The 26076-nt window shown below is 50.2% G+C and overlaps 1 protein-coding gene and 2 pseudogenes across 2 annotated transcripts in view; 2 read left to right on the top strand and 1 right to left on the bottom strand.

Moving 5' to 3' along the window:
* Positions 1–72: 72 nt before the first annotated feature.
* Positions 73–5495, bottom strand: LOC123331874 (annotated as a pseudogene).
* Positions 5472–6413, top strand: LOC123331873 (annotated as a pseudogene).
* Positions 6414–21327: 14914 nt separating this feature from the next.
* The window catches only part of TMEM185A (transmembrane protein 185A), a 44224-nt gene continuing 39475 nt past the window's right edge, over positions 21328–26076 (top strand). For both annotated transcript variants that reach the window (XM_025275772.3, XM_025275771.3), the window contains exon 1: positions 21328–21569. In XM_025275772.3, the coding sequence (XP_025131557.1) occupies positions 21343–21569 (227 nt within the window). In that variant the 5' untranslated portion in view covers positions 21328–21342. The remainder of the gene's footprint in view (positions 21570–26076) is intronic.

The raw sequence follows: 26076 nt of genomic DNA, 5'->3' as shown, positions 1-26076 counted from the left end.
TTGGCTACCACCGAGAGAGATCCCAGGGGTCCGATGGGCCCCTGGCAAGTGCCCCTCCCAGAAAATGGGGTCTGTAACGGGCTGTTTTGGCCTAGCCTGAGTTGGTGGTCCCACATTTCCACCCCCGGCCCCAGCCTTGCCCCTCTTCTGGCTTGGTCTCTTCTGGCTGGTGCTGCCGGTTGCTAGGTCCCGCTGAGATGGCCCAAAAGTCAGAGTCCTGTTGTCCTGCTCCCCTGCCCCCCAGGTCGAGCTCTCCCCAGAGTAGGGCTGTGCTCGAGCACAGTGGGAGCAACCTCACATTCCACTTGACTGCTCCCCAAACACCTGAGACACAGACTACTCATGACACAGTGTGGGAGCGCACAGCCAGGCACTCTGCTGAGCTTGCAGCCTCACCGAGCTCTGCCCACACCAAACGCCATCCTGCTGGAGATCACAGGCTGCTGTCTTCAGTTTCCATTTCTTCCTGTAAAGACCACTCTCGTGGCCCTAGAGTGCTCACTTGGGAACACCTGTGTGTGTGTGCTTTTCTCGTCCCCCTCTCAGAGCCTTGGATTCAGCCTCCCTGAGGCTACCTCAAAATTCCTGTTTCCTTTTGTCAATGGGTTGGATGGGCTTCTGCTACCCCTGTTCCTGGCCTGCCATGTCCAACTTAGGTCTCCGTGGGTACCTGCCCTTTGAAGGACTTGATTGGGGGCTCAAGGTACAGCTTGTTCTGTTGAAAACAAGCATTTCACTGGTCTTCTGTGAGGCCAGCTCTGGTCTTCTTTGCCCCTGCCCCTGTCCCCACCACCACTGTGGACCAGTTCTCCCTTACCCAGATGGCAGGTACATAGAATTATTTAGTTGGCTCACAGGTTAGGTGCTTTTCAGGGGGCCTCCTTTACACACACTCACTCCCAGGGACATGTCTAACTTGTTGAGCTAGATGTGACCAAAGGAAGTCCCCGTCTCCCTGTATTTGAAAATGGATGAGAGTCGGGGTGTGGGACTGGACGAAACCCCAGGGAAAGTCACCTGTCTTCACCACACATGGGCAATAGGGCAGTGGGTTTGGAGATGCATGTTCTCTGACCTTGGGGGCCACTGTTCTTCAACATCACCATATAGGGGACAGACTGGCACCTTGGAAAGGCCCATGTGTGAGGACCCTAGAGCACTGTACCCCTAGGGAGACTGTCCCTCTAATTTTGCCACTCAGCAGGGTCTTTGCCCTGTGTGAGGGGCACAGCCTACTGTCTGAAAGGGGAGAGCTAAGAGGGTGTGGAAGAGGCTCTCCCAGGGGCCTTTCGGTCTGAGGTCTGGCGGCTAGAATGGAGCTCATAGGCCTTGACCTGTGCTTGTTGCCTTGCCTTTGTGCTCCTAAACAGGCTGACAGAGCATTCCTTCAGGTCAGTTCATCTGACTGGGACATGAACCTGGAGGCTATGATCATTGGTGGGGGCCCCTGGTGGCTCCTCCGAAGGGGACCAAAGACTATGGTACCTGTGGCAGCCTGGCTAGGTGGCCTTTCCTGCTCCCATCCTCACCCCATTCGGGGTCCCTCCTTGCCCCCGGGTCCTGAGGGAGCTGCCTTTTCTGGTCCCCCTCCTCCAGGCACCACCCGGGCCCTGGCACTGGGTTTGCGTGGCATCAAGGAGTCTTTGTCAGCTCTGGCTCAGGACACTTGCACTGTGCACACACAAGCTCTCATGACGTTCAATACCTGCCTTTCTCAGCCTCGCTCTCCTGCCCCTGCACTTGGCGTCCCCTCCCCAGTGTTCCCAGCCCAGAGGCCCTCCAGCTGCCCCCTACGCTCAATGCAGCTGGGGAGACCTGGAGCCTCGGGGGTCTGCCCATGTTACCTTCCCTCCCATATTGAAGGAGGCTCCTGTAGGGGCCTTATCCCATTGGGCACTGGGACCATACAGTCAGGCCCTCCTCCCTCCTGCTCAGTGTGGAGCTAGTCAGCCTGGCAGGTTCAGTTGGGCAGGAGGCCCCATGGCAGCATCAGGGACAGGGCACCACCCTCACGTGGGAGGCACTGGGACTGGACAGAGACGCAGGCCCCCAGCAGAGTCAGTTCTCAGCAAAGCACAGAGCAGCCCCACAGTGCTTCTGACTCTCCTTGTCCCCTTCCTTCCCTGGGCCAGCTTTTGTCACCTCAGAGGCACCATATAGCACTGAGAAGAGGAAGGCAAGAGAAGTCAGAAGGTCGTGCTATGGACTGGGGTGGGCAGGAAGGGCGGGGGCTCCAGAGGAATTGAGACCAGGGCTCAGAGCCCACCCCGGCCCTCACTAGCACGTGGTCCTGCAAAGATGCCCAAGGCCCGTGGCCTCAGTTCTTCATCTGGGAGGCGAGTGGGTGTGAAGAGCCCTGTGTGTTGGGCTGCAGGATAGGACAGAGCTCGCAGGGCCTGGCAGCTATTTGCACTGTGACGGCAGGGCAGGAATCTCTCACATTGTTGCCCCCAGACACTCTTTCACTCTCCACTGAGGGATGGGGTTGGCTGCTTTGTGATCCAGACATGTCAGAGAATATGACCCTCAATAGGATGTGGAAAAGCTAATCAACCAAACAGGATATTTCATAAATAAAACTAAGAAACTTATCTACTTAGACCATGGTGGACCATAGTGTTTGTTGCTCAGTTGTGTCCAACTCTTTGCAACTCCATGGACTGTAGCCTGCCAGTCTCCTCTGTCCATGGAATTCTCCAGGCAGGAATACTGGAGTGGGTTGCCATGCCCTTCTCCAGGCGAACTTCCTGACCCAGGAATCGAACCCAGGACTCCCACAATGTAAGCAGAGTCTTCATCATTTGAGCTACCCAATAAGCCCCATTTCCAGTTAGAGGGCCTGTTAAATTTGGGAGTGGAGGACTGTTCCAGCAGGACCCAAGCTGCTGTAGGAAATAGAATTAAGAACCACTCTTTGCCTCTGCCTCAGCTGGTCTTCCATCCAAACCATTATTTTCCTTCATGGCAACCCCAGCGAAGGTCAAGTCCTTGATTATGATGGCCAGTTACAATCAAGATAATTTAAAGCTAATTAACACCTTGGGTTCCAGATCCCATGGACCAGGAAAAAGAGGGTACTTCCATGGATTTCTTGGGCACCACTTCAAGGGAGTGCGAAGGAGTTCTGCAGGATTCCTAGCAGATATGGGGTATTAAAACACCTCCTTTGCCCCTGTGATCAACAGCAATGCAACAAGAGCCAGGACCCCTTCTTTCCTGTCCAAGAAAGAGATCTCTCTGGGCTTTGCTGCTGCTGCTGCTAAGTCACTTCAGTCGTGTCCGACTCTGTGCGACCCCATAGATGGCAGCCTGGTTGGATACCTCACAGCAATGATCCATTTCAGAATTTCCTGTCACCCCAAAGACACACTGTCTGCAAGTCTGAGGGCTACCACCACCCAGCCTCATCACAATCACATTCCACAGAAGGAACCCAACTTCTCAAAGACCCAAACTGCCCTGGCTCAGGCACTGACACTCCAGTGCTCCTCCTGAAGCCCCACAGCCCTGCCCTGTGTTGCCTTGTTCAGTGTGACTAGGGGACGTCTCTCTACTTTCCTTGTGTGACTGTGTCTCCTAGACCATCGCTCAAGGTGTGGGGTGTCCTGCTTCTCCTAGTGTCCCCATTGCTAACACAGGGCCTTCCACAGAGCAGAGGCTCCGTGAAGGTCTTCAGAATACATGAGCCAGTGAGCAGGGGGCTTAATTAATTATCTGCTACTTCCTTAAATAACCCAAGCAAACCCAAAAAAACAGAGACAATTTAGTTTTTGAAAATGACTCACAAGAAGGACAGAAGCACGGATTCACTATGATTACTTTTATCATCTAATTCTTACCTGTCAATATTACTGCTAAGTAAGCTCATGTTTCCAAAACAGTTCTAATTCCAATTCCATTGCATCCTGTTCAGGACCACAAAACACAATGGAAGAGTTTCCAATCTCTTTTACAAAACAGCAAAACTCTAGTTCTTGAACTGGTTAAGTACAAAGACACTGTGATCAACATCATTCACAAAGCTAAGACACTGAAGTTTATTTAGCCTTCTGTGAAAACAATGAAAGCTTTAAAATTTTCTAAGGAATACAGAGATGAATCTCCATGTCATCATAGAGAAGAGGAACCCAAAATTGCTATACACTGGTTTCCCCAATTGGCCTGGGTCCTCATTTCTGAGAAGGCTGACCGCTCCTTCTTCAATCACAGGGGAAAAGATTAGACTAGCTGCTGCTCTGGTTCAGGCTGCCAAGTCCTCCTCCCTCGCAGCCTCTACAGACAATGGTGGGAAGGGCCTCAAAACCCTGTTTGACTCTGAGCAGAAACGCCACTTGCTGGTCTCTGCATAGTCCTGGGGACCCCACAGGAACTTGTAGTGGGCAGGCTGGCTGTCAGGCACCTGCCGGTACTCCAGGTACCCCTCCTGCACCCACACTTGGGTCAGCAGCTCCCTGGGCTCCCCAAAGACACAGTGCTCACTCCCAACACACAGCCCTATCTTGCTGAGTGCTCCCCAGAACACTTCCTCAGGGGCCCAGTCTCCATTCCACATGATCAGGATGAGGAGGCCAGCCTTGGGCAGGCCCTGCCCACCACTCTGCATTGCATCGCAGGTGAGGCCCAGGGTGGGGACCATGATGTAGATGCGCTCCCTAGGGTCTACCTCCCTCACCTCCACACCAAAGACCAGCTGCAGGCTCTCCGAAGCTTGGCTGAAGACCTCCAAGAAGTGCTCCTGGTTATCCCTGAAGACCTTCTTCAGCATTTCCGCCTGGGAGGTCAGCTCCTTGGCTTAATACTTGAGGAACAGGAGCTTCACCAGGTTCCTGCCACCATCTCATTAAGAGCTTCCTGGGGCAAGGCTTCCACAAGGGCAGAGAAGGAGACTGAGGGGACAAGGCTGAGGGGGATGCAGCCTCTCCTGCCTCAGCCCCCAAAAGCTGCACCCCTACTGGGCCCTGGGCCTCACCTGGGTCCTGAAGGTCTTCCTCGGGCTTGCTCAGCTCACTCATCTCAACCATGAGCACGATGCCTGGGATCAAACCACAGAAGTGAGGCAGGGGAACAGATGGGGACAACTGGCCTGGCTGAGGGAGACAGGGACTGTGAATGGCCTTGACTGAGAACTGCACCCTGTGCGGTCTGACACAGGCCGCTTGAGGGGTGCTCTCATACCTCATAGGAGTGTGCCTCCAGGGCAGTCAGTCCCCTGGCTACCTGAAGGAGGGAGTGAGGTGGCTCTCCAGGGTGCAGTAAGCACAGCTTGAGATTTCCGGGGCTGACTTAATGGGGGGATTAGGCCCTCGTGGGGTCCCCTCTGTTCTGGGATGGGGAGCCCCTGGTGCACACTCAGGCCACCCTCCTCACCTTGACTCCTGGCACTGCCTGGACCTCCTCTGCTCTCTGACCTTAGGCCATGGACCTCAGACCTCTGCCTTCACCTCCTGGTTCCTGGAGCTCCTGTGAGAGAAATGGAGGGGGCACCTTGGGGGTATCTCATGCATTTCTTAGCCGAGGCTGCTCACACCCCCTCTCACCCTGAGGTGGGTGGTCTCCATCTGTACCCCTGCCTCACTTCCGTGTCTTGTTCAACCACAGGAATCATGCTCGTGGTCAAGATGAGTGAGCTGAGCAAGCCCAAGAAAGACCTTCAGGACCCAGGCAAGGCTCAGGGCTGGGTGGAGGCACAGCTCTTGGGGGCTGAGCGGGGGGAGGCCCCATCTGACTTGGCCTCCTACACCCCAGCATCCTCCTCCTCCCCTGGAGAGGCCTTGCCCCAGGAAGCTCTGAATGAGATGATGGCTAACCTGATGAAGTTCCTGCTCCTCAAGTATTGAGCCAAGAAGCTGACCTCCCAGGCAGAAATGTTGAATAAAGTCATCAAGGATAACCAGGGGCACTTCCTGGTGGTCTTCAGCCAAGTCTCAGAGTGCCTGCAGCTGGTCTTTGGTGTGGAAGTGAGAGAAGTAGACACCAGGGAGTACATCTATTTCATGGTCTCCACCCTGGGCCTCACCTGTGATGAGATGCTGAGCAGTGGGCAGGGCCTGCCCAAGGCCGGCCTCCTGGTGCTGGTCCTCAGCCTGAACATGCAGAATGGAGACTGGGCCCCTGAGGAAGCATTCTGGGGAGCACTCAGCAGGATAGGGCTGTGTGTTGGGAGTGAGCACTGCGTCTTTGGGGAGTCCAGGGAGCTGCTGACCGAAGTGTGGGTGCAGGAGGGGATCCTGGAGTATCGGAAGGTGCCTGACAGCCACTCTGCCCACAATGAGTTCCTGTGGGGTTCCCGGGCCTATGCGGAGACCAACAAGTGGCAAGTCATGGTGTTTCTTCTCAGGGTCAACCAAAGGGCTTTTAGGTCCTTCCCACTCCCTTCTGCAGAGGCTGCGAGGGAGGACGACTCGGCAGCCTGAGCCAGAGCAGCAGCCAGTCTGATCCTTCTCTCTGTTATTGAAGAGGGATCAGTCAGCTTCTCAGAAATGAGGACCTGGGCCAGTTGGGGGAACTGGTGTGTAGCAATTTTGGGTTCCTGTTGTCTACAGTGACATGGAGATTCATCTCTGTTTTCTTTAGAAATTTTTCAGACTTTGATTTCATAGAAGGGTAAATACAGTTCAGTGTCTTAGCTTTGTGAATGATGTTGATCCCAGTGTGTTTATGGTTACCCAGTTCACGAACAAGAGTTTTGCTGATTTTTAAAATTGGGATTTAAGATCGGGAACACTTTCATTGTGTTTTGCAGTCCTGAACAGGATACAATGGAATAGGAATTAGAATTGTTTTGAAAATGCGAACTTATTTAGAAATAGCATTGAATGGAGAATTATATAATAAAAGTAATAGTAGTGAATTCATGCTTCTGTCCTTCTTGTCTGTCATTCACAGTAACTAAATTATCTCTGTTTAGTGAATTTTACTGGGTTATTAAAGAAAGTATCAGACAATCTGAGCCCCCTGCTCACTAGCTCATTTATTCCGAAGACCTTTATGGAGCCTCTGCTCCATGAAAGGCTGTGTTAGCAGTGGGGACACTAGGAGAAACAGGACACCCCCACACTTAGAGCGATAATCTAGAAGCCACAGTCATGGGAGGTTTGTGTTGGGGGTGAGGGGAATCTCTGAAATGGATCATTGTTGTGAGGTGTCCTTTTGCTTCTTGGATAAACCCCAGGGAGATCTCTTTCTAGGGCAGGAAGGAAGGGGTCCTGGCTATTGTCCCATAGCTGTTGACCACAGGGATGAAATAGGTGTCTTCTACCCACCATCTGCTAGGAATCCTAGAGAAATGTGAATCTTGCTCTTTTATGTATGGCCCAGTATTCCCTGTGCTGGCCCTCCTCTGTCTGCCCTGGGAAGCTGATTAACAAGTACATTGAAATGAAAGTTTATTTGGTCATCTGGACTTTATTATTTTCACTTGTGAGCATGGTCTAGATTTCATTTGGATGAAATGAGTGAAGAGAAGCTGCAAAAGTGGACAGGACCTGCTGTGTGACTAGAATCCTGGGATCTTTGAGTGAGCTGTGCCCAGCTGGGAAAGACACTGCTCCCCATCCTCAAACCCTCACAAACACCCAAACTGAATAATTTATCCCCGGGGAGGAAAACACACAGAACAGCAATTTTGAGTGGTTTTCTATTCTATTTCCTATTGAGCTGCCAATTCTCTGAGGTGTCTTAAAAAGAAAACAATTTTCAGAGGAGAGAGGGACAGAGTCTGAGATCCAAATAACACTAGAAATAAGTAGTAGCCAGGAAAGATGCAACATCTGCCAGCGTCCCCGGGTTCAGGCAGGTTCAGAAGTGTGGAGGCAGCAGAGACACAGGTTAAGGCTGTGCCTGGCATCAAAAGGCAGGAGCGACTTCCGGGCCTAAGGAGGTGGTAAGGTCACTGCAGTGGGGGGTGCGAATGGGTGCAGGGGGCTGAGGGGCAGCTCTCTGTGCTGAGTGCCAGAGAACAACGGGAACAGGAGATGTGATTCTGGCCACGTATATGGCAGCTGCCAAATAGTCAGTGGACACTTGGAAAAGGTGGAGAATTTCAAGACCCATGTGACCTGCTCAGACTCTCCTCCCCAAAACAAGGTAGAATTTTAACCACTGCTCTTTGTTGAGCATCTGCTAGGCAATATGGAATTGAAGAGATGTCAGGTGTTCAGCCACCTCTTGTCTTCCTCTCTCCCTGCACACATGGGGACACGACCCTGCCAGGCCTCTTCACTTAGGAAGGGTCATGTGATGACCCGGGGCCAGTGAATTTTGAGCAGAAGCATTTTTGTCATGACCATTTGTTTTGAAGGGACACAGGCGCCTGGGGGTTGATCCTCAAGTCAGGACAACACACAGACACACACCGCTCCGAGTGTGGTTCCTCCCAGAGACTAAAGTCCTGCACTTCTGACCCCTGACAGAGGCTGCCCCACAGGGAGCTGGCTGCAGGAATTTCTCTCACCCCTCACACAGACACACACCCCTGCTGCCCCCCCGAACCACACTGTCAGCCCCCTCGGGGCTGTGCTCAGTCTCCATCAGGAGGACAGCAGCTAGCTGCCAAAGTTCCCTGTTGGGGTTAGGGGCATCCTCCTCGTGGGGCCCAGCCCGGAGGCCACCCACCCCTGCTGCCCACAGTGCCCCCTCTCCCCCGGAACCTGGCCTTGGGATTTGTCCTGCCTGCCCACCTGAGAGCGGCTTAGGCCCTGGTCCTGATGACCTCATGTGTGTATCTTTATCTGGAAGTCCCAGGGTGGCATCCCCTTCCACAGTGCTTCAGGTGGAGCCGTCAGGACTTGATGCAGCCTGTGGGCGAGTGTCCTGGTGGTGGGTCAGTAGTATTCATTGCCATGGAAGTGCGGGGCACATCTCTAAGATCCTGAGGTATATCAGACCATTCCCTGTGGAATCCCACGTGTTGGAGTAAACTCAGGGTCTTGTGAATGTGACTGTGAGGTCCTGGCTTTTGAGCCTGAGTGTAAAATGCATAGGGGTGCCTGGTCAGCCACCTGCGCAGCCAGCTAGGACTTTGGTGTCCCCATTCCGGCTGTTTGAGCAGAGGATAGGCTCTAGCAGTTGGCAGGGTTGGTCCCCAGGACACTCTCCCAGGCACCAGAGGCCCCAGACTCCAATGAGGATTCAGAAAGGAGCCAGGCAGGAGACTGTGGGGTCCCGGGGGTACAGACTACAAAGAGGGTTGGCCGCCCCACAGAGGTGGAAGCAGTAAGCCCCTGTAGATCCCATCAGACCTGCCCTGGGCTGGCCGGGAGATGGAGAGGGACCCAGATGCCGCTGCAGGTGAGCTGCCGCCCCGGCCTCCATGAGGACATCTGCTCTGGGGCCAAGGCCCGGACCACAGCTCCAGGGGGCAGTCCAGGATGGATACATGACAGCTCTCAAAGCAGGTACTCGTCATGCCCCTCACTGGATATGACTGCTAGGTGTGGTTGGGTTCTTGCTCTGGGTACATAAGAACCTCAGGCCTTTGGCTGCTAGGAGGTGCAAACTGCCCCCCGTCCCCACTGACTTATCTGGGGGTCATTTCCAGGATCCAGCATCTTCTGCAGCAGCCTCTGTGTGGACACACACCACCCTGTTCCCAAGCTGATCTTGCCCAGGGCATCACAGATTGGGCAGGTGCTATCCCTTGGGTTAAGGATTCTCAGTGAATGTTTTGCTCCTCTGAGAAGTCCCTGTGTTTCCTCATGGCTTCCCTGGAGGCTCAGTGTTAAATAATCTGCCTGCAATGTGGGAGATGCAAGTTCGATCCCTGAGTGGGGAGATACTCTGGAGGAAGAAATGGCAGCTCACTCCAGTATTCTTGCCTGGGAATTCCCATGGACAGAGGAGCCCCAGGGGGTTACATTCCTGGTGTCGAAAAGAGTTGGACATGACTGAGTGACTTAACACTCACACGTATGCACACCTAAAGTTTTGCTCTGGACCCTTGATATCCTTGTATCCAACAATCTGAGTCCTGCCTGGATCTTGACAGACTTCTGTGGCAAATAATACTGGCAGATGTCTTAAAGCGGTTTTTGAGCAAATACAGGGTTCCAGGTCTATACCTGGCCTCAGTTGGGGGCTCTTGCTGTAGACCACAGCCCCAGGGGGGCTCTCCCAGGAAAACAGGTATTCTTTGTGTCTATTCATGAAATGAACTGACTGATGGGTGACAGTACTAGCCCAGGGGAAGTCCAGCAAGCATGACAATAGCAGCCACGACATATCAAGAGCAACCCAGGGCATTCCGGGGGAGGGGCATTTCCCGGGGGCACCATCCTCTCCAGTAGACACTGCATAAGCACAAACCACCCAGGCACCCAGGTCATTCTCACCAAGGTGGGGCCAAGCACAAGGAGCTCCCTGCCCATCAGAGAGAAGCTCTCGCATTCTCTAAGTGCCCTGAGCCTGCCCCTTTAGGTGCTGGTGAGAGTTGTCTCAGCCACGGTTCTTCTCCGGAGAAGCCCCCATTCCCCACCCACAGTTGATGTCTGATCTGACCTCTAGCCTCCTTGGCAAAGGACTGACCTCCTGTCTGGCTCTCACCTACCCTCCTCTGTGGCAAATATCACTGGCTGCTGCTTTAGGGACCTTTGTGAGCAAGGAAGGAATCCCAGGCCTTTGCTTGTCCTGGTTCCCTGAGCTAGGCCTGGGAACAGGGATAGGGCTGGGATGGTGGTGGGATGCAGGATGTGAAGCCAAGGGATACTCACAGGATTACATCTGGGTGGAAAGCCACATGTGCTCAAGCATCCAGAAGGAGGAGCATCCCAAAGACCCACATTCTCAAGGGCTCACCCTGCTTTGGATGAGAGTCCACGAGCCCTGCAATCACTGTCCTTTAAAGGACAGGCTTCCCCTTGCCTGACATTCAGTCTGCCCAGAGCAGTGAGCCTGCAGGAGAACATGGAACTCCGCAGCAGCTGGGAGAGAAGGGAGGAGAGTGGGCATGGAATGAGAGAGCAGGACTGTAGCCTGAACATAAGAGCAGCCTTCAGTGGGCTGTGCCTCCAACCCTCCATGTCCAGGAGCCTTCTCCATCCTCACACTCTCTGTGCTAGATCTCACCCCTCATCCAGGATCTCATATTCATTCCAGGGGAGATGGTGTCTTGAGGGGTTTAGGAGAGTCGCTGTGGGCAGTGTCCAATGTCAGGCTCTCTGTAGAATGGAGACTGTAACAGTACAACTTCTGAGCCTTGATATGAGATTATATTAGGTTCCTAGAGCTGCCCAAAAAAGTACCACAAATTGGTGGGTGGGGGCGGGGAGGGGAGCAGGTTGTGATTTCTCTCTCTTTCCTCAAGGCTCAAGTGATTTTCTGAAAGTCACAGTGGTGGTAGGGCCATGCTCCCTCTGATGGCTCTGGAGGAGGCTTTTTCTTGTTTCTTCCATCTTGTGATGTCTCCAAGTGTTTCCTGGTTTTTGGCTGGATTATTCCAGGCTCTGCTTTCATGCTCTCGTGGCTGTCTCCCCTCTGGACATGCCTACGTTCAATCTGCCCTCTTCCTATACAGATAACAATCCTATGGGATAGAGTTCAGTTCAGTCACTCAGTCATGTCCGACTCTGTGACCCCATGGATTGCAGCATGCCAGGCCTCCCTGTCCATCACCAACTTCCAGAGTTTACTCAAACTCATGTCCATTGAGTCCGTGATGGTATCAAGCCATCTCATCCTCTGTCGTCTCCTTCTCCTCCCACCTTCAATCTTTCCCAGCATCAGGGTCTTTTCAAATGAGTCAGTTCTTTGCATCAGGTGGCCAAATTATTGGAGTTTCAGCTTCAACATCAGTCCTTCCAATAAATATTCAGGACTGACTTCCTTTAGGATTGACTGGTTGGATCTCCTTGCAGTCCAAATCTTCTCCAACGCCACAGTTCAAAAGCATCCATTCTTTGGCACTCAGCTTTTTTTATAGTCCAACTCTCACATCCATACATGACCACTGGAAAAACCATAGCCTTGACTAGATGGACCTTTGTTGGCAAAGTAATGTCTGTGCTTTTTAATATGCTGTCTAGGTTGCTCATAACTTTTCTTCCAAGGAGTAAGTGTCTTTTAATTTCATGGCTGCAGTCACCATCTGCAGTGATTTTGGAGCCCCCAAAAATAAAGTCTGCCACCATTTCCATTGTTTCCCCATCTATTTGCCATGAAGTGATGGGACCAGATGCCATGATCTTAGTTTTCTGAATGTTGAGCTTTAAGCCAACTTTTTCACTTTCATCAAGAGGCTCTTTAGTTCTTCTTCACTTTCTGCCATAAGGGTGGTGTCATCTGCATATCTGAGGTTATTGGTATTTCTCTCAGCAATCTTGATTCCAGCTTGTGCTTTATCCAGCCCAGCATTTCTCATGATGTACTCTGCATATAAGTTAAATAACCAGGGTGACAATATACAGCCTTGACATACTCCTTTCCCTATTTGGAACCAGTCTGTTGTTCCATGTCCAGTTCTAACTGGTGCTTCCTGACTTGCATACAGATTTCTCAAGAGACAGGTCAGGTGGTCTAGTATTCCTGTCTCTTTCAGAATTTTCCAGTTTGTTGTGATCCACACAGTCAAAGGCATTGGCATAGTCAATAAAGCAGAAACAAGATGTTTTTCTGGAATTCTCTTGCTTTTTCAAGGATCCAGAGGATGTTGGAAATTTGATCTCTGGTTCCTCTGCCTTTTCCAAATCCAGCTTGAACATCTGGAAGTTCACGGTTCACATATTGCTGAAGCCTGGCTTGGAGAATTTTGAGCATTACTTTACTAGTGTGTGAGATAAGTGCAATTGTGCAGTAGTTTGAGAATTCTTTGGCATTGCCTTTCTTTGGGATTGGAATGAAAACTATGGGATTAGGCCCAGTCTAACGACCTCATCTTAATGTGACTATATCTGCACAGGCCCTATTTCCCCTTCAGTTCCCCTGGTAGCTATGGGGATGAAGATTTCAGCATACCTTTTGGGGATATAATTCAAGCCCTAACAAATATGATACAAGGTGTTACCTGCATATGAAGTGGCTGACCCAGAGTTGCTGCTCAGTGACAAGGGGCTATTTTTACTGAGTATTCAAGATGTACCTTCCCCCACATTTTAATATTCCCACATCTGTGTATGTCTAAGGATCCATTTATGCATTACTTGATGTATATTTTTCTCTTTCCAGTTAAAATGTTATCAAATGGATGACCTATCTCATGTCTGTGCAAACATGGTTTAACTTGTTCTATAATAAGATTCAAAAAGCTTCAGCATGTCCATGCCCTGGGAGAATGGGAGGGCAGCTGCCCACAGATAATACCTGTAGCTACTGGAAACTTAGAAAGCAGAGATCATGGTTCTGACACAGGTGGGGGACCCAGGGTGAGGTCTAGGGTGTGCGGAAACTGCTTGCTAGCGTGGCTTTTGTGTAGCTTGGACTCCCAAATTCATTTCCTGAGCACCTATAACCTAAGGGGCTGCAGGGAGGCTAAGCTGTCAGGACACAGAGTTTGGGGAGAGCATCACCTCCTTAGACTGCAGAGAGGTCAGGGCAGGGTGGAGTACCATGCGTGGGGCTGGAGAAAACATTTTAGGAGGTGGCAGGATCCCACTGTAGATGGGAGACTGTGACAGAGCAATCTATCCATCTGACAAATGTCTACAGCTGCTTGACTGTTCCAAGTGGTGCTTGTCAGAGGCCCAGAAGCCTCCCTCCCTACCTGGGACACTTTCTTGGAGTCTCTGGTGGCAAGAGAGGTCCACAGCAGACGCCACAGGGACATACATACTGGTGGCCCTAGAGGCCCAGACACAGCCTCCCTACTTGACCTTACAACAGGAAATGGTCCCTGCTTGCTTTAGTGGGTAGCTTGCTCCAGGAGAGGTGTTCATCCACTGGCTCCCAGGGACAAGTGACAAGAGGGCCAGAGAGGCCTGGACACACCCCTCCCTCTTGTCCCAGCAGCAGCAGTATGCTAATCCTAAGGGACTCCTCCCAGCAAGGGGTGGCCCTTCTGATCTCTGGAGGAAGATGTAGTGGGGGAGGGGGGCGAAGTTCAAGCAGAATGGAAGCCCCTCCCTGAGCTCCTCAAGCCCCCAAACCCAGCCTCTGCCAGGGGGCTCTCAGGTCACAAGAGACTAGGCACTTATGGAATCTAGCTAAAGGAGCCAGAAACAAAAGGTCCTCTCTGGAAGTGGGCATGGGTGTGGGGGGTGCATCATATAAGTGAAGCTTTGGGGACTCCAGGGATTTTCTCATTGGTGGCATTCAGGATGAGCCCTTTCAGGAACTCAAGAGTGCAGAATTTCAGGTTGAGAGGGCCAGTACAGTAATACAATTCACGCCCCCACCACTCAAGCTAAAGAAGCTGAAGTCAACAGTTCTATGAAGACCTACAAGACCTTCCAGAACTAATACCAAAGAAAGATGTCCTTTTCATCATAGGGAATTGGATTGCAAAAGTAGGAAGTCAAGAGATGCCTGGAGTAACAGGCAAGTTTGGCTTTGGAGTACAAAATGAAGCAGGACAAACGTGAACAGAGCTTTGTCAGGAGAAAGCACTTGTCATAGCGGATACCCTCTTTCAACAACACAAGATATGATTCTACACCTGAACATAGCCAGATGATCAATATCAAAATCAGATTGATTATATTATTTGCAGCTGAAGATGGAGCAGCTCTATACAGTCAGCAAAAGCAAAACATGGAGCTGACTGTGGCTCAGATCATGAACTCCTTATTGCCAAATTCAGACTTAAACTGAAGAAAGTAGGCAAAACCACTAGGCAATTCAGGTATGACCTAAATCAAATCCCTTATGATTATACAGTGAAGGTGACAAATAGATTCCAGTGACTAGGTCTGGTAGCCAGTGCCTGAAGAACTATTGACAAAGGTTTGTTTGCATTATTGTACAGGAAGTGATGACTAAAATAATCCCAAAGAAAAAGAAATGTAAGAAGGCAGAATGGTTGTCTGAGGAGGCTTTACAAATAGCTGATAAAAGAAGACAAGTGAAAGGCAGAGGAGAAAGGGAAAGATATACCCAACTGAATGCAGAGTTCTTGAGAGTAGCAAGAAGAGATAAGAAAGACTTCTTAAGTGAACAGTGCAAAGAAATAGAGGAAAACAGTGGAATGGGAAAGACTAGAGATCTCTTCAAGAAAACTGGAGATATCAAGGGAAAATTTCATGCAAAGATGGACACAACAAAGGACAGAAACAGAAAAGACCTAACAGAAACAAAAGAGATTAAGAAGAGGTGGCAAGAATACACAGACCTGTACAAAAAAAGGTCTTAATGACCCGGATAACCAGGATGGTGTGACCACTCAGCTGGAGAAAGACATCTGGGATGTGAAGTCAAGTGAACTTTAAGAAGCATTACCATGGACAAAGCTAGTAAGGGTGATGGAATTCCCACTGTTGTTGTTCAGTCGATCAGTCATATCCGACTCTTTGCCACCCCATGGACTGCAGCATGACAGACTTTCCTGTCCTTCACTATCACCTGGAGCTTGCTTAAACCATGTCCATTGAGTCGGTGATGCCATCCAACCATCTCCTCCTCTGTCATCACCTTCTCCTCCTGCCTTCAATCTTGCCAAGCATCAGGGTCTTTTCCAATGAGTTAGCTCTTCACATCAGGTGGCCAACATATTGGAGCTTCAGCCTCAGTATCAGTCTTTACAATAAAAATTCAGGACTGATTTCCTTTAGGATTGACTGGTTTGATCTCTTTACAGTCCCAGGGACTTTCAAGAGTCTTCTCCAACCCACAGTTCAAAAGCATAAATTTTTTGCCATTCAGCCTTCTTTATGGTTCAACTCTCACATCCATATATGACTACTGGAAAAATCATAGATTTGACTATATGGATCTTTGTCAGCAAAGTAATGTCTCTGCTATTTTAATATGCTATCTAGGTTTATCATAGCTTTTCTTCAAAGGAACAAGTGTCTTTTAATTTCATGACTGCAGTCACAATCTGCCCCCCAAATTAAGTCTGTCACTGTTTCCATTGTTTTCCCATCTATTTGCCATGAAGTTATGGGACCAGATGTCATGATCTTAGTTTTCTGTTGAGTTTTAAGCCAGCTTTTCCACTCTCCTCTTTCACCTTCATCAAGAGGCTCTTTAGTTCCTCTTCATTTTCTGCTATTAGAGTGGTATCATATGCTTACCTGAGGTTATTGATATTTCTCCTAGCAATCTTGATTCCAGCTTGTGATTAATCCAGCCTGGCATTTACCATGATGTACTCTGCATACAGGTTAAATAAGCAGGGTGACAATACACAGCCTTGAAACACTTCTCGCCAAATTTGGAACCAGTCCATTGTTCTATATTCAGATCTAACTGTTGCTTCTTGACCTGCGTACAGGTTTCTCAGGAGGCAGGTAAGGTGGTCTGGTATTCCCATCTCTTTAAGAATTTTCCACAGTGTGTTGTGATCCACACAAAGTCTTTAGTGTAGTCAATGAAGCAGAAGTACATATTTTTCTGGAATTCTCTTGCTTTTCCTATGACGCAATGGATGTTGGTAATTTGATATCTCAGTCCTCTGCCTTTTCTAAATCCAGCTTGTACATCTGCAAGTTCTCAGCTCACATACTGTTGAAGCCCAGCTTAGAAAATTTTGAAAATTACTTTGCTGGTAGGTGAAAGGAGTGCAATTGTGTGGTAGTGTGAACATACTTTGCCATTGCCCTTCTTTGAGATTGGAATAAAAACTGATCTTTTCCAATCCTATGACCACTGATGAGTTTTCAAATTTGCTGGCATATTGAGTGAAGCACTTTTAGAGCATTATCTTTTAGGATTTAAAGTAGCTTAGCTGGAATCCCATCACATCTGCTAGCTTTGTTTGTAGTGATTCTCCCTAAGGCCCACTTGACTTTGCACTCCAGGATGTCTGGTTCTAAGTGAGTGATCACACCATAGTGATTATCTGGGTCATTAAGATCTTTTTTTTTTTTATAGATCTTCTGTGTATTCTTGCTACCTCTTCTTAATCTCTTCTGCTTCTATTAGGTCCATACTGTTTCTGTCCTTTATTGTGCCTGTCTTTGCATGAAAAATCTCTAATTTTATTGAAGAGATCTCTTATTTTTCCCATTCCAGCTGAGCTATTTCAAATCCAAAAAGATGATGCTGTGAAAGTGCTGGACTCAATATGGCAGCCAATTGGGAAAACTCAGCAGTGACCACAGGACTGGAAAAGATCAGTTTTCATTCCAATCCCAAAGAAGGGCAATGTCAAAGCATGTTCAAACTACCACACAATTGTACTCACTTCACGTGCTAGCAATGCAATGCTCAAAATCCTTCAAGCTAGGCTTCAACAGTACGCGAACCAAGAACTTCCAGATGTTCAAGATGGACTGAGGAAAGGCAGAGAAATGAGAGACCAAATTGCCAACTTCTGTTGGATTATGGAGAAAGCAAGAAAATTCCAGAAAAACATGTACTTCTGGTTCATTGACTACACTAAAGACTTTGACTGTGTGGATCACAACAAACTGTGGAAAATTCTTAAAAAGATGGGAATACCAGACCACCTTACCTGCCTCCTGAGAAACCCGTATGCAGGTCAAGAAGCAACAGTTAGATCTGAATATGGAACAATTGACTGGTTCCAAATTGGGAAAGGAGTATGTCAAGGCTGTGTATTGTCACCCTACTTGTTTAACCTGTATGCAGAGTACATCATGGTAAATGCCAGGCTGGATTAATCACAAGCTGGAATCAAGATTTCTGGGAGAAATAACAACCTCAGATAAGCACATGATACCACTCTAATAGCAGAAAATGAAGAGGAACTAAAGAGCCTCTTGATGAAGGCAGAGGAGAGTGAAAAAGCTGGCTTAAATCTCAACAGAAAACTAAGATCATGGCATCCGTTCCCATCACTTCATGGCAAATAGATGGGGAAACCATGGAAACAGTGACAGACTTTATTTTTCTGGGTTCCAAAATCACTGCAAATGGTGACCTCAGGCATGAAATTAAGACACTTGTTCCTTCGAAGAAAAGCTATGACAAACCTAGACAGCATATTAAAAAGCAGAGCCATCACTGTGCCTAAAAAGGTCTGTCTAGTCAAATATGTGATTTTTCCAGTACTCATGTATGGATGTGAGAGTTGGACCATATAGAAGGCTGAATGCCAAAAAAATGATGCTTTTGAACTGTGATGCTGGAGAAGACTCTTGACAGTCGCCTGGACAGCAAGGAGATCAAACCAGTCAATCCTAAAGGAGATCAACCCTGAATATTCCTTGGAAGGACTGATGCTGAAGCTCCAATACTTTGGCCACCTGATGTGAAGGGCCAACTCATTGGAAAAGACCCTGATGCTGGGAAAGATTGAGGGCAGGAGTAGAAGAGGGTGGTAGAGGATGAGATGGTTTGATGGCATCATCAACTCAATGGACATTAATTTGAGCAAACTCCGGGACATGAAGAACAGGGAAGTCTGGCGTACTGCAGTCCATGGGTCACAAAGAGTCAGACACAACTGAAGGACTGAACAACAACAACAAGGGCCAGCCTGGCTGAAGAAGCTCTCAAGCAGGTCCCCCAGGAACCCTGGGGGCAGGCGCTGTCCCCCAGCAGGCCTGGCATTGGCTCCTAGCTATCCCTCTCTGCACTGGAGGGACAGTGACACCGGTCTGAGTCCTCTGTGTCCCCTTCATTCTGCCACTGTGGTGGCCTGGGGGAGCAGCCCTGGTGGCACGGACAGCTGGGCAACAACTATTTTGTTCCCTGACCCAGGTCTTCCATGACCAGAGTGTCTGAAGGCAGCATTGGCTCCTTTTAGGGCCCTGCTCTTCAGAAGCCCACCTTCCACCCACCACATTGGAGTCAATGTGAATGTTGAATTGGAAAAGCCACCTACTTATCCGAAGGGTAGCATAAATCCAAGGTGGTCTTTAAAACTATGGTCCATATATACACTGAAATTTCTTGAACCCAGTAACACGTGTCCACTCCAAAGCCACATGGATATGCTTTCTGGTTTACTTGGGGTTCATGCCTTTTCAACCCAGAACCATTTCAGGCCTTTGTATGAATATTATTGGCAGCTTCTAAGTAAGGTGGCCCTAAAATGTGGTAGCCAGTCCAGGCTGGCTAGAGATGATGAAGGTGTCATCCTTTGCATGGCTCAGGGGCTTTCCTCAATGCTCGGGTCACTCATGGATTTGTCCACACAGGCCATTGAAGCTTTGGGCTGCTGCACAGGGTCAGACACTGAGTGAGGGGTCTGAGGTGGGCAGCAGATTGGCAGCAGAGTCTTTTGTACTTGTTGGAAAGAGGACAAGAGGGTCACCTGGATGCTCTGAATCTTATTTCCATGGGAGCCCCAGGAAAATACATGGCAGGGCCACCAGTGAAGTTGAGGCAGTGCAGGTACCTCCACTTCTCAAAGGTTCAGGATGGGAGGCTTGGGTAGTCGAATTTTTCCTATATGTCCTCACGGACAGGCCTTTATGCTCCCTTGGCAATTTGGCTTGTCAGGACAAAAGAATACAGTGACAGTTGTTTGTGCATTGGCATCCTGTTCTCCCAGGGTAGGCAGCCCCCACAGGCTGATCATCTTGGATGTGGGGGGTACTGCCAGCCTACAGAGCAGTGGCTCAGCTCTGAGATTCTCTGGGACCTCATTAAAGTAGTGCCTGCTCTCAAGTCTCTGGAGTCTGAGCAGCCTGTTTGGTCTCTGTCCATGAATCTCTTGAAAGGGCAACAGTACCTGGTACTCAAGTGTCTTAACTGACCAACAATCTCACTCTTAATGCCTGTTTGGAGTGAGGCCACTAGTAAGGAAGTGGTGTTGGCCAATCTGGTCACTGGCAAGTATCTCTTTTTTTTTTTTGCAGAGTGTGGGCTGCAGGTTTGTCAGGAACTCCAAGTCCTACATCCTTCATTGCTGGGCAGCTCAGGGCACATTATACAAGCTTTTCTGTGCCTCAGCTTTCCCTTCTATATTTCTATGCCAATTGAGAACCTCCTCAGGGATAGACAAAGGACTCCACTGGAAGGATGGGCTGGGGAGATAGACTCAAACTCTAGGACAGTCCTCTGGTGCTTTGGCAGCTAACAAACTTGATTCAGGTCACTCATCCTTAAAAACAGCTCATATAATAATACCCACTCCCTAATGGGTTTGGGAAGTCTAATTACCACTTGTGAAATGTTTTGCAAGTTCTCAAAAGAAAGGTAATACATCATGGCAAAGTATGACTCTCATAATTGTGATATTCTCAAGCTGCCTCCAGGGCTAAGTCCTATAAAACTGCCATTTGAGAAACTGCAATTGTAACAAAGTATAACTATTACCCATAATGATAGGAGACTAATGTCTAAGGTATTCCTGTGCCCATGGAAAACTCATATCAGCGGGGAAGTGAAGAAGGTAGACTAGGCCACCTGCTTGAGCTTGTTCTGCTAATTCCAAAAGTTAACAGACTCCTTGAAGAGAGGCCCCTGCAGAAACACCAGATAGCAACAGTGTTCTCTGAGCACCGAGTGTGCACCAGGCAGTGTGTTATGCACGCTATCTCACAGAATCTTGCCAAGTTTAGGAAGTAGGTTTTATTATCTCCGTTTTGCAGAGGAGAAAAAAATGAGGGTCAAAGATGTTGACTTGCCCAAGGAAAATGAACCCGGCAGTTATAAATAGGATGGCTCATAGTGCAGGAAGAGCTGGGCCAGGTGGGACGTGACCACAGAGTCTAGGCAGGAGCCAAGGAGACTTTGAACTAGGTTAGCAAAGCCAGGATAACTTCCAGATTTCCAGTTTGGGCACCCCACCTTGCAACCAAGCCGGTGACTAGGTCTGCTGCCAACGCAGAGAGGCAACTGAGGAGGGGAAGGCCGTAGGGAGGGCGGATGACTTTGGAGCGGGGTAGCCCAAGTTTGGGACGGCCAGCATATCTCCTTGCGCTGACGTGGGCCTTGGGAGGGAAGCTGAGAAGCGGTCATTGACACGTTTGACAGGTGAAGCCTGGGAGAAGATCGCCAAAATGCAACGTGATTCCCGGGGTCACTACCCTCAAGGCTCAGTTCTCGCTGAGGGAAACCTCCAGAAGGCAGCGCGGGCCAAGGTGTCAGGGGTCCGCGAAGACCTCCCCGCGGGACTCCCGGGCGGACCGCTCCCTCCCCGTGGGCCTGCGCAGAGTCAGCACCCTGTTTGGTTCTCCGCGCCCTCCCCCGGGTCCTCTGTCCCTCCGGCCTCCGTTGTCCCCGCCGTCTCTTTAGCCCGGTGCGGGGCCGAGGGCGGGGACCTTTGCGCGCCGGGAGCGGGGACACCGGCGTCGCGCTTTGCCCACCGCGCTCCTCGGGCCGGCGGGGCGGGGCTCAGGGCGCATGCGCAGCGGCCTTACGGAAGCCCGGAAGGAGGGGAGGGAGGTGCAACTCAGGTTTCTCCGGGAGGCGGCGGCGGCGACGACGGCTACGCGGCCAGCGCTGGCACCATGTACCCGCTGTAACGCGCAGACCGTGCTGCTCGGGGGGGCGGGGGGAGGAGGAGGAGGACGCCGCGGTGAGTTCTCCGCCATGAACCTGAGGGGCCTCTTCCAGGACTTCAACCCGAGGTGAGGCGCCGCCCGCACGGCTTGGGGAGGCGCGGCGGCCGTGATGCCGCGGTGGGCGACGGGGCCTGCCCGAGCCTCCTCGGAAAACCGATCGGCCTCGGCGCCGACCCGCTGCTCCTCCCGCGTCCGCTACATTAAACCTCTGGCCCACCGTCCCTTCTAGAACCTCCCGGCCGCGGCCCCAGCCCTGCCGGAACCCCGCGCCCCTCCGCTCGCCCTCCCTTGTCGATGTCCCGACTTCCCTCTCACCACTCCATCTTCTGGCACCCACTGCCTGCCTCCGTTCGCCGGGCCAGGGCCGCTTCACTTGACCCGACACCCCTACCCCCCAACCCAGCTGTTTCCTCCAGTTCCTCCCAGCCCTTGAGGTTTGCCTTGGACGTTTGCCCAAACCTCGCTTGTTTGCTTCTTTGTGGAACTGATATCTGAAATACTGTTGAATCCTTGGAGTCCGTGTCAGGGTATGGCGGGACCTTACGTAATGCTTTCTGGGGGGTAAACCTGACAATTTTCCATGCGTGTTGTCTCATCAGTCTTGATTATATGTTTATTTGCAGGAAGTAGATATTGCCGTTCTGTTTCCCGATGGGGACTAGCGAGTGGACAGGATGGAAGGCACTCAGGCTAAGGAATCGAGCGTCTCTCCTTGCACTACTTGCCCAAGTGTTCTGTAACTCTTACGTCCTCAGACTGTGAACTCCCTAAAGCAGAGATGGTCTCCTACTCAATTCTCTATTCCCAACAGGCCCCCGCTGTGTCTGACACACACAGGAGCCACTTGTAAAATGTGGAACTAAACTGAGCCCAAAGAACAGGCCATATGTAACTGGGAGATTTTCTGCTCATGTGAAAAATAAGGAGTTGGTCTAGCTGATCTCTTAAGTCCACTGTCCTGTGAAGAGAGTGCTCTGTCTCTCATATTTGCTGGTTGGAAGCCACGCATTTGATGAACCTTTCCTATGCTGGGTCCTGGGCTGGGGGCTTCAGATACTGGGAGGGCCCATGGGAATGGAGAAGGGCAGGAAAATAGACGATTTATGGCAGTGTGCAGTGTTGTACGGAGAAGGCAATGGCACCCCACTCCAGTACTCTTGCCTGGAAAATCCCATGGATGGAGGAGCCTGGTAGGCTGCAGTCCATGGGGTCGTGAAGAGTCGAACACTACTGAGGGACTTCACTTTCACTTTTCACTTTCATGTGTTGGAGAAGGAAATGGCAACCCACTCCAGTGTTCTTGCCTGGAGAATCCCAGGGATGGGGGAGCCTGGTGGGCTGCCGTCTATGGGGTCGCACAGAGTCGGACACGACTGAAGCGACTTAGCAGCAGCAGCAGCAGCAGTGTTGTACTGTGGCAGCCCAGGAGAGACCACTGCCCAGGCTGCTTGTGGGGGATGCAGGGAAGTCTTGGGGGAGAGACAGAGGATGAGTGTGTGTGTGTTGGGAGTGCCATCTCCTTAGGGATGGTGACGTTTTAAGCTGCAAGCCACTGTGACTTCCTGAGTGCTCTTACTCCTCTTTGAGCACTGTCCTGTTCATCTTCTGTCTAGTCTGAAGTGCCAGTGTGCCCATCCCAGTGCAGTCATTATCACTGTTGGCCTTCAAGATGCTCTGCATAGAGGAGCTTGTTGAGAGCAAGTAGCAGAGAACTGACTACATGCACCGCCTTCCTCTGCTGCTCCTAGGTAGGAGTTAGGGTTGATCTCCGGGATAGCAGAGTTGGATAGGCCTAGTGTAGCTACACTGTTTGGCGAAGGTGATGAGAATGATAAGATCTGAATTGTTTTGTGTCCTTGGGCCACTCACTTATCTGTTTTATCGGTAGCAGAATAGGGAGGCCAATTTAATGATTGATTGCAAAGCGCTTTACAAATAGAAAGCTCCAGGACAATTTTGCAAGGTGACAAGAGCATTCTAAAGCTACAAAGAGCTGCCTGGAGTGATGGAACTAACAGTTGGCGAAGCAAAACCGTGCTGCACAGATAATGTCCTTAACCACTTTTTTCGATAGCTTCTCCCCTTGCCCCCCAAAATTTGCACATGAAAATTATAATCAAATACCAGCTATCTAAAGGCTTCCCAGGTGGCACTAGTGGTAAAGAACATGCCTGCCAAGGCAGGAGACCTAAGAGACGTAGGTTCGAGCCCTGGGTTTGAAAGATGCCCTGGAGGAGGAAATAGCCACCTAGTCCAGTGTTCTTGCCTGGACAATCCCCATGGACAGAGGAGTCTGGTGGGCTACAGTTCATGGGGTCACAAAGAGTCAGACACAACTGAAGCGACTTATAGCACACACACATGCACCAGCTATCTAAACAGCTTTATAGTAAACATCACCATATTTGTCAGCCCTTTAGTTCTTCCAGGATTGAGATGCACAGCTCCCTGGGAAGTGTAAAGGTGTGGTGGGTCAGTGGAAGTGAGCAGTGTTTCCTCACGGTGGAGACTGCTGAGACAGTGGCCAGCTCACGTTGGCAGCTGCCAGTTTTCAGCTGGCGGTGTGTTATGTCTCACGGGCACACCTTGTTTTTGACACTGTTCTGTCATTTTTAGTCTTGGTTCATGCCAAGGAGGACCTGCCAGAGAGCTCAGGGTCAAGCTGAGGGCTGTGCCAGGGCCTCCAGCTTTGCCCCCTGCCTGGGATTCAGAGCCCATTCCACACCTGCCTCCTAGCCCAGCACCTTGGCACACACTGTTCTCTTTGTTGGGAATGTTCCCCCCTCCTCCTGACCTAGTGAACTCCTGTTTCTCTTTCAGATCTCAGCTCACTTGTTGCTTGCTGAGGGCAGCTTTTCTGCCTTCCCCAACCAGCCCACTGAGCCCTGTTTGTACCCCTGTGCATAGGGTGCTGTATTCTTCCTCCATGTACTTGTCTGGATCCTTGTGTTTGTCTGTGCTTGTTTGATTAATGCCTGTCTGCCCTGTGAAAAGACAACTGTAGCTCTGTCGGGGCAGGGACTTGATTCTGCATTATGGTAGCCTGCTTACCTGGCTCAGGAAGTGTTCGTGGGTGGGATGGATGAATGAATGAACGACTCACTCTGCAGAGTCACTGTCTTCCTCATGATCTGCGGCCTGGTTCTCTTTCTTCGCACCCCCTTCCCTCCTTCAGAATGCAGCCCTTCCATCAGAGAGCTGGGAACACCGTGACACCAAGTAGACTGTGGCTGCCTTGACTTTGCATATTGTGTGTGTCACAGGAATAGTCACTGTCAATAGTCAAGGCAGGGGCCATGACTGCAAATCTCCTTTCCAGCCTTTTGATCTTGGTGAGTCTGAATCTGCTGCTGTATTGCCAACCCTCTGGGAAGTGGCACGGACAGAATGATTCACAGCTGTCAACACTCAGATGTGCAGGACTGCCAGCTGACCTTCTGCCTAGTTGCATCTGGCTCAGAACTGGTTGGTCATGAGCTTCTTTTTAGTTACAGAGGTTAAGGCTCGCTGGTAATTAACAAAAGGGAGCTGCCTGGCCTTTAAGAGGTGTTTGTAAAGTACATGTAAAGCATTCCTTCATCAAACATCTCCCTGGTTCCTGCTGCATGCCAGAGATGTGCTGGGAGCTCAGAGTACAATTGTGAATGGGACGTGGTCCCTCGCCACGCTCCTCAAGCCCAGCAAAAGAAGCAGAAATGGAAACAGATTAAAATTCACACAGGATGAGGCATTCCAGGGACAGGAACCTAAGAACCATATGCTGTGGGAACATGAAGGGCAGAGCCACGAATTCTGTCTAGCTCAACAGGGAGGGTTCCACAACCTGGTCCTGAAGAATAGAATTATAGGCTTTTGTCAGACCAGAGGGCAGGGAGGGTATCTTAGGGATGAAGTATGCAGAGGTACAGGGTCATGGGAAGGCCTGGTGTGTTAAGACAGTGGTGAAAGGTCAGTGTGGTAGGGGCATTGCAGACAATGCCCATCATGTGATTTTAAAACACTCTATCTACATAGTGCTCACAATTCCTGTAAATATTTTTGGCACATTACTGTTGTTTTTTTTTTTTTTAAAGATGCTCCAGATGCATCAGTGGTGATTGTATGTTGGTACTGTTAATGAACTCCTAACCTCCCAAATGTCTGTTTATCTGTCGTTCTGTCATCTCAAATTACCTATAGTAAGAAAACCCTGTTGATTATAGTGAGGTTATTATTAATAATAGCTATGACTTATGCGACACCTACCACGTGCCAGGCACAAGGTCAGTGCTCTGTACCCAATATCTTGAATCTTTATAGCAGCCCTGTGAGTTTGATATCAGCCTTGTTTTGTAGAGTGACTTCCCTAAAGCCACACGGGCAGCAAGGGGCCAAGTCAGGATTCTAAGAGGTTGGTCTCCTTCTGAAGCCTTTGCTCTTTTGGGTAGACCATGCATGCCCTCCCTCTAATTTAGTGACATGCCCCCCACCCCAATCATGGCACAGTAGGTCCAATATACTAAGGAGCCTTCTATTTATGAGTGGTAATTAAACAAAGCAAACCTTGTGTTTGAGCTGACACATCCAAATGAGT

The sequence above is a fragment of the Bubalus bubalis genome, chromosome X (genome assembly GCF_019923935.1).
Source record: "Bubalus bubalis isolate 160015118507 breed Murrah chromosome X, NDDB_SH_1, whole genome shotgun sequence".
Lineage (NCBI taxonomy): Eukaryota > Metazoa > Chordata > Mammalia > Artiodactyla > Bovidae > Bubalus > Bubalus bubalis.
Note: the sequence above shows the minus strand (reverse complement) of the source record. Positions and strands in the feature narration are given on the sequence as shown.